Raw genomic sequence first — 15,225 nt, forward strand, 5'->3', positions numbered from 1 at the left:
ACAAGGACAAATGACAATCTTATAAACTACAGGTTGCATATGTTCATCCTCGGATTTCTCATCTCATTGCAAGATTTGACTCAGGTCTGACCTGTAGCTCTCCAAACGCAACTATAGCAGAGCTGCGGTCACATCCAGAGAGCATTCAGACAGCCAGGGAAGCTGAGTGCAGCCTCCACAGCCCTCAGAATAACTTCTAAGGCCTTAGAGCATCACTTCTGGTTTTCAGTGAAAACCTGAAAAAGGCCTTATGAAACCTTCAGAGGAGCAGAGAAGCCCCCCCTCTACCTCCAAAGTCCTTATAAGGCCTTTAAATTCCGGTTTTTGGCAAAAACCAAAAGTGACATTCTAAGGCAGCCATTTTCAACCAGTTTCTTGTCAGTGTGCCGTGAGATTAAAACGGTTGAAAATCGCTGTTCTAAGCCCTCCCCAAGGAGGACTACAGGTGCCAAGACCTGCAGATTTCATTATCCATGGGTTTTGGTATCTGCGGGAAACGGATTCCCCATGGATACCAAGGCACCACCTGTATAACTAAATGGAGAAGGCCAGCCTAAGCATGAGACCAACCGAAGCAGTTGCCTTAGGTTATAGGTTCTCAGGGGTTGCCCATCATCCACCATCTCCTCCTTTTTCTCCCATTCCTGAATTCAAAAAGGAAGAAGCAGAAGATAAAGTGTGGAAGAGAGGAGAGTGACGGGTACCATGCTGAGACATTCTAGCCCACTGCTCTTCTCTCCTCCATTTCTAACTTTCTTTGCAAACCCAGGGAGCAGGAGGAGAAGCCGCAGCAGAGGGCCACTATTCTAAGGGGGAGTGCTGGATAAGGGGGAGCAGTATTAGACATTGCAAGGCACCTCCCAAGGGGGGTGTCAGCATTTGGCATGCCACCTTAGGCACAGGGAGGTCTTGGGCCAATTCTGGAAATGGAACCCCCATATACAAAGATACCAGTGGCATCTCGTGAGCCATTGCAAAACAGGATCTTAGACTGGATGAGCCTTTGATATCATAGCAGGGCTCTTATGTTTCTAAGAGAGTGCCAGATTCTAGCAGGGGAGGGTTGTTTCCTTTCATGCTTTGCTTGAGAACAGCCATAGGCATCTGGCTTGAGAACAGTCCAAAGGAATGGACTAGATGGACCTGCTTCTTATCCAGTAAAGTACTTCTTATGTTCTGTTTGTTTGAGTTCTTTTTAACAATGTAGCTCTACATTTTCCTTCAGCTACTGGTAAGTTAAAACAGGCCACTAATTTAGTGAGTTGCGAGTCCTCATCATAAAGCAAGATACTGTACAATGCTTGGAATGGGACACGGGGTGCTGACCTAAAGGAGTCTCTTTCCCAGGTTCTATACACTGAAACAAACTGACAAGCACAGTTATCAGACCCTTCCGATCCCTCTGATTTCCATATTGTCTGTTCCGAATTGTTAATTCCTTGGGAACAGGGAGCTATCTCTGTTGCTTATGTAACTTTCTTATGCCTATGTACTTATTGTAATGTACCAGCCCAGCTTTTAAAATCAGCCATAGACACTCTGCTTGTCAGTCTGCTGCTTTCAGAAGTGCAGCCAGAAGCAACCAGGAGCAACCCTATAGCTCTGGAAAACTGTGCCCAGGGAAGCTAGGCTGGCCTGATTCTTCCCATCTTCAAGTGACACCTAAAAACAACAGTTTATTTATATCACAGCTGTGTTTTTTTTTCCCCTAGGTTTTACAGTGGGTCCTTGGTATCCACAGGGGTTCATTTCCAGAACCCTCCGCAAACACCGAAATCCGTTGATAGTCCCAGTTTAAATGTCTTTAAATGAAACAAAAGAGCGTAAAAAACAGGTTTCCTACCTTCGCATGGCAAAATTGCGATGCATTCTGGGGCAAATCTGGGAGAAACATCCATGCAACCTGGAAGTGGGTCTTTAGAGCTATTTTTAGTCCCAAGAGGCTCAGAAATGGCCTGGTTTTGCCATGCGAAGATAGGAAAACTGATTTTCATGCTTTTCTTATAATTTAGAATTGGGAACCTGGCACCTGCGGTGAGTCAAATCTGTGGATGCAAGAGTCCCACTATATATTGTTTCATTGCTCTTTTTATTTATTTTCACCTTTCTATACCGCCCTTCCTCCAAGGAGCTCAGGATGGTTTACACATGGTTGGTTCCTTCCCTCGTTTTGTGCTCACAACAATCCTTAAAGACTATAAGTCACCTCAATCTATGACCAAAAGGTGGAGTATCAATAAAGTAAATAAAAATAAATGTATATATTAATAGATCTGTACAGCACCGCATTCACTAATGCCTCTGTATTAATGATAATTAAAAAGCACTTGTCGTCACGTTTGAAAAATATCCCTGAAATGCAATGAAAAAATGCATTGCAATTTTTTGCTTACCTGGCATTTTGCTTGGTGGGGAAGAGCTGGACTGAGCATGGTGAGGGGAATTATGGGAGAGCAAAAGGTTCATGCTATGAGGCTGGCCAGTGCTGTAGGCGTCCATGGCCAATTTCTGTCGGAATGCTTCCTCCTTCCTCCGGTTGGCAAACCAATTGTATACACGAACTTCTGTCACCAAATTAGAACCCAAGCCGTGTGCTTTAGAGGGGGACACACCCCGCTGGAGGCATTCTGCCCTGGGGAAAAGAATGGAGAGGACACATTGGAAAAGGCTGCAATAAACTGCTGTTTTTGTTTAACCCATTTCTGCCCAGCCCACAGGTGTACACTTTGATCCCAGTTGGGCAGGAATGGCTTAAAGGCAAAGCTGCTAAATACATGCAAACAGAAGCACATTGGCAGAACTCCTCTCGTGGTCATAATGGTTCAGTTGACTGGAATAGCCTTATGCATAAAATTTGGGTTGATGTAGAAAAAGCCCAACCACAATCTGTGGATTGCCTCTAGTTCCTACTCCATCAGGCCCCTGAGTTGGTGAGAACAAGCCCAACCACTCATACAGGCTTGTCTGCAAACTGAAACTGTCTCTGTCATCCTACCGGTCTTGGCTCTTTAAGAGGGAGTACACAACAATACTTGCACTACAGAATTATACTGCAATCCATTTCACGTGTATTCAGAAGGACGACACATTAGAACTCCCAGAAATGCGCACTGGATTGCAGAGACCACAGTTGCAACAAATGTCTTGTTTTAGTGTAAAAGCATGCAGGCAATGGAACCTGGATTCCCTCAGCACCCAGTTGCATTGTCTGTTGAACCTTGACTACAAAATCAGGCTTCACAGTGGTGTTGGTAGTGTAACATACTAATTAACAGGGCTGTGTGCAGCTCCCTGGGAAGTCTCTTAACACAGGCCTGAAGCAGGGCTTCTCCTAGTCCAGGTGTGGGCAAATTTTCAACTTTAGGGATCCTGGACCTTTAATAATTGTACAGAAGAGGGAATTTCAGCATATGCAGTTCGTCTTCTCACAGATGACAAGCTGCACCTGCTGAAATTCTCTCTCCTACACAATTATTAAAGGTCCAGGATCCCTAAAGTCGAAAGTTTGCCCACCCCTGTCCTAGTCCAAGGGGGGAGAGAGGAGTCTGGGATGTATGTAAGGGAACAATGCACAGTACATTCACTGGTTGATTACAATACTCCTACTTTACATAGTCAAGGCTTCCACAATTCAACCCACCAAACCGAACTGCGCTATGGTGGGGCCAATCAGAAGTTTGATAAGTCACTTGTTTTGCTGATAGTGCTTAGGTGGGAGCGTAACCAAGCACCCCCAAAAGGCCATAATGCCGCGTGGACAGCCGTTTGGATCAGTGGGTTGGTCACAAATTGTGCAGACCTGGCCAATTGGGAGGTTTCTTCTGTTGTTGACTTATGCTAGATTTTTAGAATAGCAGGTTCTTTCCTTTGACAAGAGGTGCCAGACGCTTCATACAATGGGCGTTGTTCTTTTTAAAACAAAGGCTCCACTCTCTGCAACTCTCATTGGTTTTGCTTGGGTTTTTGTTTTGTTTTTTACCTGTTACACTCCTCCACCAAGGCTTCCCTTTCCTCCTTGCTGGGGTTCTTTTGCCGGTCATAAGCCTGATATAAAATCTGCTGAGAAGCAGGACCCCACTTGAAGCGATTCCGCCGCATCTTCTTGCTGGGCGTTTCAGCGCAAGGGTCATCGATCGGGCCCACGCCCTGGCTTTGCTGGTTGAACTCTGGAAAGAGAAACAGCAGCTGATCTTGACTGCTTTTGTCTGTCAAAGTTCCAGAACCCTGGACTGTCTGGTTGAATTCTGAAAGAGAAAGGAGCAGAATTTGATCGGGCCTATAGCCGCTGTCACTCAAAGATGGATAAAAAGAAAGAAACCTATATGCACAGATTCATTTATGCTGGGGCTTGCATTGCGCTTTCCTGGTGCATCACCAGGGCTGAGTGCCTGGCCAGACAAATCACAGAGGCAACTTGGCCACAACTTAGGTTGCCAAAATTCCAGGGGTGGAAGATTCACCTCTGGATTGGCAGCTGTGGGGGGGGGGCACACACAGCACATTTTCTGGAGACCCAATTTGGCTCAGGGGCTTATAAGCATTTTGCTCCTCCCTTTGATCGCGGCTCTGCTATGAAGGATGCACTACTTGCTTCCCGAAATGTTTGTTTCCAGTGAGTTCTGGAGCGTGGGGCAGAGATGGGCGGATTCGCAACTGAATAACAATAACAAAAATTAAAAGACTTCCAGAAGGGAGTTGTGTTAGCTGCAACAGCAAAAGCAAGGAATAGTCTTTCTACGTAATATAAAGCAGAAGCTTTTGTAGATTACTGTCCACTTCATCAAATGCATAAAGTGAAATTCTCCAGGTATATATACAAGTTAGGCTTCCCTTATCTGGAATTCTGAAATCCAAAGTATTCCAAAAACCATAATGTTTTTGAGAGCCAACACGACACCATAAGTGGAAAATTCCACACCCGATCTCATTTTGTGACCGGTTGCACAAAATTCACAAAATTATTACAACTATTGTATAAAATTGCCTTCAGGCTATGTGTATAAGATGAATATGAAAATAAATGCATTTCATGTTTAGACTTGGGCCCCATCTCATTAGGTATATGTAAGTATTCCCGAATATGGAAAAATCCAATATCCAAAATGTTTCTGATCTTGGAAGCTAAGCAGGGTCAGGCCTGGTTAGTACTTGGATGGGAGACCGCCTGGGAATACCAGGTGCTGTAGGCTTGTACCATAGTCTTTCGAGACTGAAGATTGCCAACCATTCTGGTCCCAAACAATTAGGATGAGGAATGCCCAACCTGTATGTATGGGGATGGCATCATGGTTCAGCCAGGTAGGGCACTGGATGAGAGCCCACATCCATCGGGTTGCCAACCTAGCCAATTCCTGAGACCCCAGTATCTAGTACCTCAGTACCAAGTGCCAGCAGAAGCCATGACCAGACTCCCCAGAGAAACTTGGCACCAATCCATGGTGTAGCTAGAGGGGGTGCAAAGCACTAGGTTTCATGGGAGCCTCACCACAGTGTGCAAGCAGCCCCTCCCCTTCAGAGACATTCCAGGCAGTGGGAGCAAAACAGAGCTGAATGCAGGGAGGCGTACGCCTCTGCTTTGCTCCCCTTCACCTGGAATGGTTCCAAGGGGGGGGCCACCTGCATGCCACGGTGAGGCTCCCTGCAAAACTTAGTGCTTTGTACCCCCTTTAGGCTATGCCACTGGCACCAGCACTGCACACATATTCATGGGTATCAAGAAAAAATACTGAAAGCAGAATCAAATTGGAGAAGAAATATAAAGACCTAGTCTCGTGACAAGCTTAAAAGTATACAAGATAAGCATGGTGATGGATTTATGATTTACAATTGTGATAGCATCCTAGCAATGCTAATTAATTCTGTTAATTTAAAAACAAAACAAAAAAAATCCTTCTTTCAGTTGAGTCCTGCAGTGATGATGTAAAGTTACACTGATTCTCAATCTAATTTGAAATTATTCTGTTGAAGAATTGTCATTTTAAGGTCTGCAGTAAAATGTCCTGGCAATTAAAAGTCTACAGCCCAGTGCAGGCTTATTTGCAGAGAGGAGCCATAAATTCAATAGTAGAGCACCTGCTTTGCATGTGGAAGGTACCAGGTTCAGTCTCTAGCACAGTGATTTTCAACTACTGTGCCATGGCACATTGGTGTGCCGTGAATGGTCCGCAGGTGTGCCGTGGGAGTTTGGGGAAGGGTCATTTATTAGTAGGACCATTGGGGAATGTAAGCTCCCTGTTGGCAGTGCTGTGTGCCCTGTCAATGAAGACAGGTGGTGTAGCTTATCAGGTGCTGTGAGATGAAAAAAGATTGAAAACCGCTATTCTAGCACCTGCAGGCAGGGCTGAGAAAGACCCCTGCCTGAGATCCTGGAGAGCTGCTGCCAATCACTAGGTATACAATTGAAAGATGGAAAAGCCAGAGGTCTGACTCAGGAAAAGTTCATATCTGTACTGCAAACCTAAATGAGTTCCATTGTCACAACTGATAATTATAAATGCAGCCAGAGTGCTGATGCTGAGAATTCTCTGTCTGAGAGCTTTCACATAACTACAATTCCCAGGGTTTAAGGAGTGGGCTGAAAAGAGAGGCCACAGAAGAGTACATAGCTCAGTGGTAGAATACATAGGTACTTTGCATGCAGAAGATCCTAGATTAAATCCTTCACTTTCTAGTTAAAGGACCTTGGCTAGTAGAACTGGAAAAGACCCTCATCTGCGATCTGGAGAGCGAGTTTTTCCAGATCTCAGTGCAGACAGTACTGGATTGAATAGACCAGGGGTGCCCAAACCCTGGCCCTGGGGCCACTTGCAGCCCTCGAGGCCGCCCAATGCGGCCCTCAGGGAGCCCCACTCTCCAATGAGCCTCTGGCCCTCCAGAGATTTGCTGGAGCTCACACTGGCCCAACAACTGTTCTCAGCGTGAGGGCGACTGTTTGACCTCTTTCATGAGCTGTGGGATGAGAGCTTCCTCCACTGCTTGCTGTTTCACACCTGTGATGCAGTAGTGGCAGAAAAGGAAAGGCCAGCCTTACTTTGTTCAAGGCCTTTTATAGACCTTGAGTTATTGCAAGACTTTCATTCATTCATAGAAGTTCATCTTTAATACATACATTTATGTAAATGTATGTAAATTTATTAAAATTTTAAATGTAAAACACAGTGTCGGAGAGATGATGTGGCCCTCCTGCCAAAAACTTTGGACACCCCTGGAATAGACTAACGACTCCATACTGTACAGTATATGGTGGATTCAAAGTTGCATTCTTATGCAGAATATAAATCAGGGAGTCTGATTTTAGCATCAAAAAGATAATGTAGGTGAAGAGACCCAAATATTCTCCTTGTCCCACTCTACCGCCCCATGAGCCATACCCCACACACTTTTCTTTCAGTCCAGCTCCCTTCCAGTATGAGAAGCAGACTAAGGGAAAAAAAGAATTTAAGCAAAAGACCATGGGGAGCTAAGGCCAAGGGAGGGTTCAAGCCCCCTCACCCACCTGCTTCGTCTGATGTTTAAATTTGATGCACATACCAGGCTATACATGAACAACAAAAAATACATGAGGCCTTTCTCGTCTGGTTTGGTCCTCAGCCTTGAAGCTCACTTGGAGGCCCTGGGCTAGTCACACTCTCTCAATCTTGCCTACCTCACATGGTTGCTGTGAGGATAAAATGGGATACTTTATCCCAAGCTCCTTGATGGAAGAGTGGGTTAAAAGTGTGGCAACTGTTGCTTACACACATATGTGGGTCTTCAGCCCAGTTGAAATGAATTTGAACCCCGTCTCAATTCAATGCTATTCCAGTCTTAGAACATGGGCTGGGAGGTATAAGTTACAGGCAGCTGCCTTTCTAAAGCTAAGCAAGTCTGGGTCAGGCCAATGCCTGATCTAAAAGACTGATGCCATTGGCACTGCCCATGTGGTTACGCACATTCATCATGGGCTGCATGGCAGGAACTACAGTTCCTTCTAGGATGCGTTTGTGGAAAGGACCTAAATTCATTCTGTTCATAGATCTCCTTTCCATGATCCTCCGGATGCAGCAAAGGGGAAGGTACAAAGGTGGGACATTATAATATGCACAGGCGTGGGGGTAGGGCTGATAGTGGGTGTAACACAGTGGTAATGAGACTGAGCTATGAATTAGGAAATCTCTGGTTTGAATGCCACCTCTGCCAAGGACTCCCAAAGCAGCTTAGGCAAGCCATTCTCGCAGCCTCCGCTTACCACCTGTGATGGAGCAGTACCAGCTTTCAGAGGGCCATGAGGCAAAAGCCCCATAAGGGTCCCCTATGGCACACTGCTCCCCCCTTAACAGTGCATGTGTGCACCAGTGCTCCCTATGCCTTTTTAGTGTCCTCTTTTGCACTATTGCTACTGTGGTTCTCCACAACTACCTGGTACGGCTCCCCATTAGATCCATTATGCAGTGTCAGAGGCCAGGTCATCTGGGAATTCTGGTGCCTCAAAAAGAAGAGGATAGATCTCTGTTGCTGCAACCCAATACTCTCTCCCCCCCCCCCAGTAAACCTACCCATTAGGTGCTGGGTGGTTTACTGGGGTGATGGTAGGGAGCAGCATCAGCATCAGCCAAGTGCATCATCTTCTTTTCTGGGCATTTTAGATTCCCCTGTTCCCAACACTGCATCAGAGGGTGGGACACCCAGGAATTCTAGAATGGCATCCAGAGAAGAAGAGAAAGGATTGTCAATTGGTGAGGGAACAAGGATCTGCACTTTCTCTCCCTCCCTCCCAAAGTCTGGGGGGGGGGGAGCAAACCAGGGAAGGAGGAAGAAAAAATGAGTGACAAACAAATGACCTTGATCAAACATGTCTCTCCACCACTGCCTTGCACAGAGGTGGGTCCTGGGGAGGTTCAGAGATCAGTCAGGTGGGTCCTCAGAGATGCGTGGGCCCTGGACATCTGATGCTGGCCCTAGACCTACCCTATAGGGTTACCATAAGGATAATTGCTTACAATAAGATAATGGATTACAACATAATGGTACAAGAGGCTTGCCAATAAAAAAAGGACATGCTGTTAATCAAGAAGCTGTGATCCCACCAGATCTATTCATCGAAGCAGTGATCATTATATTCTGCAATGCTTACTGATAACCTGGGCTCTGCTTAAACTCTGGTGCCACCCCCCCCCCCCCAAAAGTCAACCAGTTTATCTTTGGATGTGCGAGACAGCAGTCAACTAATTGGGTATGTCCTAATGACGTTGTCCCCCAAGGAGAACGGGCTGCATTTGACACAATAGCCTATTTAATTTCACTCAGCACTCTGGAGACAAGTGCATAAGGTATTTTTGCTGGAGAGAGAGTCCTATTCCTTCTGTTTCCTATATGCAGAAAAGAAGGGATGACAAAAAGAAAGCCCTCCCAGATAGGAAGTTGTGGAACTGAATTCCTGATCTATAGGGAAGAGGTTGTCACTTAGTGGTAGAGCAATCTGACCAAGACCTTGAGCTAATGGCATAGCTAATGATCATGTAGCTAATGGCATAGCTAATGATCATGTAGCCTAGTGTCAAGCTAATGATCATGTAGCCCAGATAGCTAATGATCATGTAGCCCAGTGTCAAGCTCAAAATGATGCCCCGGAAGTGATATCACAACCAGAAGTGATATCACACCCAGGCTTATAAAACATGAAAATTGGGAGAAAATCTGCCTCCTCCCCCTAGCATCTCACCACCCACTTGCTCTGCCGCTTCCCCCATCAGTGGCATAGCTAAGGGTACAATCCTAATGCGCTCTTGGGCCAGCACAAGTCCCTTGCACTAGCCCAGGAGGGTCACAAACGTGCCGTAAGACACGTTTGCACCTCCCCAACAGTGCAGGGATGCGCACTGGCTCGCGAAGGCTGAATCCAGCCTCTGCGCCGACTTGGGGAGGGAGCCTTGTGTTGACCGAGCTGGGCTGACGCAAGGCTCTGGAGTGGGCAGGGACACGGCAGTTGGGGAGCAGGAGGAAGGGCTAGGACCTAGCAGTTATGCTGGATCCCAACCCCTGTTTCTAAGCAGCACAGAGTAGCTTCAAGCCGCTCCACTCTCCTTGGACATATGTCACCTCTGGTGGTGGCGCAAGTCTGAGGAACACCATTGGGGCTGCAGTGATTTACCCGGGGTAAGGAGACGAGTTTCCCCTTGCCTCCAACTGAGCCATTTTGGGGCCCTATCTTGCGCTGGATACAGCGCAGGCCTCCTGGCCTTCCTGTTCCAGCACAAGATAGGACTGCACTGCATGGCATCTATCTGCTACCTGGGGTCAAAGAAGAGTTTGTACCCCCGCCAAGCAACAAAATCAAATTTAATTAAGTAAAGAAATAAAAAGTGTGCCCCTTATTGGTTAGAGACACTGTACTGGTGTGAAGAGGGATGGCTATTCTCCCCCTGCTAAATATAAGAGGAGCAGCACTTGAAAAAGTGCTCTTTACCCAGTTAGTAGTGGTACTTGTACTGTGATACATGGAAATGAGAGTCGACTTATATTAACACTTTATTGGTTCCATGCTGTATCATAACAACATCTCGTTGGCTCTCAGAACAAAGTCTCATAGATCAGTTTAGAGTTAAGAAAATCTACTTTTTGTTCCACAAGCTGTGGATTCATTTTCTTGTTAAATGGCCATAACTTTTGATATAATTCAGATGTTACAATGCAGTTTGTTTCATTGCATTCTGCATTAAATTACCTTTCCAAAGATATATAACATGATGGTATGATTTGTACAAATTAAAATTTCATGATTTTGGCCACTAATGGCCAGCTTTGGCTCAGCTTGTTGCTCCCCTAAAGCTCGTTGCCTGGTGCAATTGCTAACCCCTGTACCCCCTTAGGAGTAAGAAGCAGGACTCCATTCCTGGGTTGAAAGGCATGGTTGCTAGTCAACCTGGATCCCCAGAACCAGTGCCTGAACGAAAGAGCAACCCCTTTAGCTTTTGTTCTGGTTCTTTAGCTACTGCTTCTAGAAGGTATGCAGAGGAAGGGAGATGACAGGGCTTGTGGTGAGTTCAAGACCATTTTATTTATTTATACAGGTATTTATATACCGCCTTTCTTTGGTCATCAAGTTTCTCCTCAGACTTTAATCCAAGGCGGTTTAGATAGGCAGGCTGTTCTAAACCCCCGTAGGGATTTTTACAATTGAATAGTTCTCGTCTTTCATAGAACTCCTCCTTCCAGCTGGATTCCTTCCCGGTCTGGCCTCTCTCTGGCCCTTCGCCTCCCACACTCCGCTTGAGGGCAACTCCTCTCTGCCACCAAGGGTCAGCTCATCAGTATATCAGCGTGTCGTCAGTTCTTGGGTACTTCCGGTTGTTTTGAACTGGCAGCCTCAGATCTTCAGGCATACAAGGTGGTAGCTCTACCAACTAAGCCAGACCTCCTGCCCATTTGTGACAGATATGCACTTTGACCCCTCCCCCCCCCCCAGCCTCCCAGATTCAAGGGCTGGTTCTGGACATCCATGTGCATTGCTTAATCTTTCGTAATTTCATCACTCAACATTTGACAAATTTCAGCAAAACATGCAAAGCGACGTTCAATTAAAAAGCATTTTTGTTTAAATTAGCACCGGGCAATAGTGTGACATGCAACACTGCGGTCAAAGAGGGACAAACATGCAGGGCCAGCCTCAGGGGTCAGCATACTTGGGCAGCTGCTGAGAGCCAATTCTGGTCCCTCAGACCACTTGGGTGCCCTAGCCTTCATGTGGCCCAAGGTGGAATTACTCTCCAAGGCCCACTCAGGGCTCTCTGAAACTTGGAGCCAATCCTGTGAATTCTGCATGTTTGAACTGAAGTGGCTCCAATATCCACGGAAGCTGTCAAATTGCACAACACACCAATGTCCGACATATGGTACTTACGCCTGAGAATCTCCCTCTGCTTCCGGACGTACCACGTATAGAGAGCCGCCCGCTTCTGTGTTTTCATGGGCGTCCCCTTGTTGAGGTGCTGGGAGAGATGGGACTGATTCAGCCCAGTGACATCCACCACCTCCCTTTGGGGGATGTTGTGCTGCTGCATATAACCCTTGATCATCTTTGCAGCCCTCCAAGGGTCCTCGCTAAAGGAGAGAACAAGAAAAAAGAAAATAACCTCCAGTCAGTGAAATATTATGGAAAGGGCCTGTCCAAAACATGGAAGATTATCTGGACATTCTAAATTCTTAAATTCTAAGTGTGTCCATCGGTCCCAAGCTCAGGCTCTCAGTGAACTTAGGGAGCACCTCCCCCCACACTCTCAAAGTCATTTGTAGTTTGTGAACATTAATTATATAGCAATACTGGTAAATTCTAGATACTTGCTAACTGGTGGCTATTGGAAATCAACTCAAGGCTGACTCAAGCAAAGAGGAAGTGGGGCACAAACAGCCTAAAATTCCACCTCGTGTGTGACTTTGTGTGCTTTGTGCTGAACTGTGTGTGGTAAGGCAAAATTCATGCCCCGCATTTTGAGTGAGAGAGGTACAAATATCTTTCCTGCTCCTTAAATGTTCTCATATTCACTTTACCTACTGAAACTGAGGCAGAATGTTGCTGCCAGGACGTTTTGAGGGGCCATTACTCAGAGCCTATCACTCCAGTAATTGAATTGCATTGGCTCCCAGAGCTTTTCCAAGCCCAGTTCAACATGTTGGTTATCACCTTCAAAGCTCTAAATGGCTTGGGTCCAGCATATGCAAAGGACACCCTGCTCCCACACAAGTCTGCCTCCCACAGAGAGCTTCCAAAGAGAGCTTCCAATATGTCCAACCACCATCTGAGGTGGGATTAGGGACATGGGTCACAGAGTTGCCAGCACCTCAGGAACTAGAATCGGTTCTCAGAGAATCACCACAAAAATTCTGGAGATTTTAACAGGGGCTCTAAGAATCTCCAGCTTTACATCATGTTGGAAAAAAATATATCCAGAAGTGGTTTGTCATAGATGGCAACCAAAACTGGACAGGGCCTTTTCTGTGGTATCACCCTAGACTCTGAAATTCTCCATCTCAAGAGGCATATTCTGCTCCCTCCTTTGTTAGCATTAGATAGTTGATAAGAACTATTTTATTCTGTTGAGCTTTAAACAAGGAGTTGTCCCGTCCCCCCCATGGATTGTTTTAGTGCAGTGGTTCCCAAACTGGTGCGTCACAACCCACCTTGGGCACCGGAAGAAGACCATTACCCCTGAAGGGACTGGCCTGGAAAATCTATTTGTGGTGCCGTCACCACCCCCACCAAGATTTATAGGAGGAGTGCAGGAGTTATATAGGAGGATATATAGTGCAAGATATATAGGAGGATTTATAGTGGTTTGCAGGAGTTTGCAAACCACTGCTTTAGCATGTTAATTCTATGTTTTTATTGCAGTTTCCTGTTTTAAAATATATGTTTTTGGCACACTATGCCTTTAAATTCTCTGGCTGATGCATGCTGCTTACAACAGCAATATATATATATATATATATATATATATATATATATATATATATATATATATATATATATATATATATATATATACATATAACATGTTTGATTATTGTTTTCCTTGTGTAACCTTCAGCTCCGTGACCAAAGTCAAACATTTGCTGAGTCACTGAAACGCAGTCATGAAAACGGATCTGTCCGGAGACACATGTAGCATGGAGGTTGCCCAACACTGCGCACGCACTGATCCTGGGCCTATGGTTTCGGGGAAGTTTCATCATTACCTTCCCTGCTCTTACCCATCAGCTTCTCAACCCTGTCTTCACAACAGTAAATAAAATTCACTCCCAAGAAATATGCCAAGAATTTATTTTTGCATATTATAAAACCTCCAGCTCTGGGCACCAGGCAACCTATCTAATCTGTATCTTTCTGTACACACACACAGGAGGCTTCTGCCAGGCCCCTTTGTCCTCCCTTCAAGAGTCATGCCTGCTGCCCTCAATCCCCTGCTCCCCCTCCATCATGACTCATACACAACTTCCAATTACCTCTATCCAACTCAGTCCTAGAAATCCAAACTCTGAGGGATAGTTTCCACACTCTACAACTGTCCCTATTCATCAGAGCAGACTCTATTTTTCTGGAAACTGTTCCTCATAAACAGGACCAGCCCATCCATGAGGCGAAGTGAGACATGTGCCTCAGGCAGCAAACTGACAGAAAGGAACCCACTTCTGTCAGGCAATCCTGTTTCTCCTACTCCCTTGGACTGGAAAAGGAAGAGAATGGAGCAGAAAGGGAAGTATGAGAAAGAGTGACGGGTAGGAGTATTTCAGTGTTCTAGCCACCACTGTCCATTTCTCCACACTTCTGCTCCATCCCCCTCTTCTATTTCCAGTAGGAAGAAAAAAGGCTGGCACATCACCAGGTATGAGGAGGGGACAACATTTGGCCTTGAGCACTAAAGGTCTTGGCCTGGCCCAGACATCTGAGCTATGGACGGCTGCATTGGCACTTTCGCACAAGCACAGCCTGGTATTTTTGTGCAGGCACGATAGCACTGGACCTGGAACTGCTAACCATTTCAACCTACATACGTTCCAACTTCTACAGCCCCCTGGAACAGAACCAGTACAGATGTTGGGGACTGAGTGTACTCTGCAATCAGTACAACCGGATCTGCGGTGAGACTGATCATTCTCTGTGTTAAAGCTTTCTTAAAAGAACATTGTTGTAGATAGTTTGCTAACACATTTTGGAAGCTGGTACAGGTCAGGTTGTCAGAGAGTAAATGAATATAGCTTATGGAGGGCAGGTAGCAGAGAATCCAAAACCTGGTTACTGCCTGGTTGCTTAAAAAAAATACATTAGGAGTCCCAATTTTGGATCTTCTACATCACATCTAGTCTAGCTCTACCACAAAAGCCTATTTAACTCTATGTAACAATAGTAACAGTAGGGCAATATCTTCTTAGAACCAGTTATACAGGGGTGTCAAACTCATTTTATACAGAGAGCCGAAGTTAGCATTCGTGCTGGCCGCTGAGGGCCAGAAGTGACATCATTAAGCTGAAACTGACATCATTAAGCAAATGATGGCCAGAAATAAGCACTTTATTCTCACATAGAACCTCATTAACTGCAAATGACAGAAGGAAAAATGTGCAAAACTTCATATTTTCAATTATCAAGCTGAGAGAACCCAATTATAACAGGGGCTGGATATATCGCTTCCGGGGGCCACATTTGGCCCATAGGCCTTAGGTTACCCCTGGGTTAGAACAGCACAAAACAAG

General features: G+C 45.7%; 1 protein-coding gene across 2 annotated transcripts in view; it reads right to left on the minus strand.

The window, feature by feature from the left end:
- HNF1B (HNF1 homeobox B) overlaps positions 1-15,225 on the minus strand; it is a 63,103-nt gene that overhangs the window by 31,060 nt on the left and 16,818 nt on the right. Inside the window, exons 2-4 of one of the 2 annotated variants that reach the window (XM_066635524.1) lie at positions 11,879-12,078; positions 3,980-4,166; positions 2,394-2,632 (exon numbers count right to left, since the gene is read on the minus strand). In XM_066635524.1, coding sequence (XP_066491621.1) covers positions 2,394-2,632; positions 3,980-4,166; positions 11,879-12,078 — 626 coding nt within the window. Of the gene's footprint in view, positions 1-2,393; positions 2,633-3,979; positions 4,245-11,878; positions 12,079-15,225 lie in introns of both variants that reach the window. The other variant, XM_066635523.1, reaches the window with a different exon arrangement.

The sequence above is a fragment of the Tiliqua scincoides genome, chromosome 8, assembly GCF_035046505.1.
Source record: "Tiliqua scincoides isolate rTilSci1 chromosome 8, rTilSci1.hap2, whole genome shotgun sequence".
Lineage (NCBI taxonomy): Eukaryota > Metazoa > Chordata > Lepidosauria > Squamata > Scincidae > Tiliqua > Tiliqua scincoides.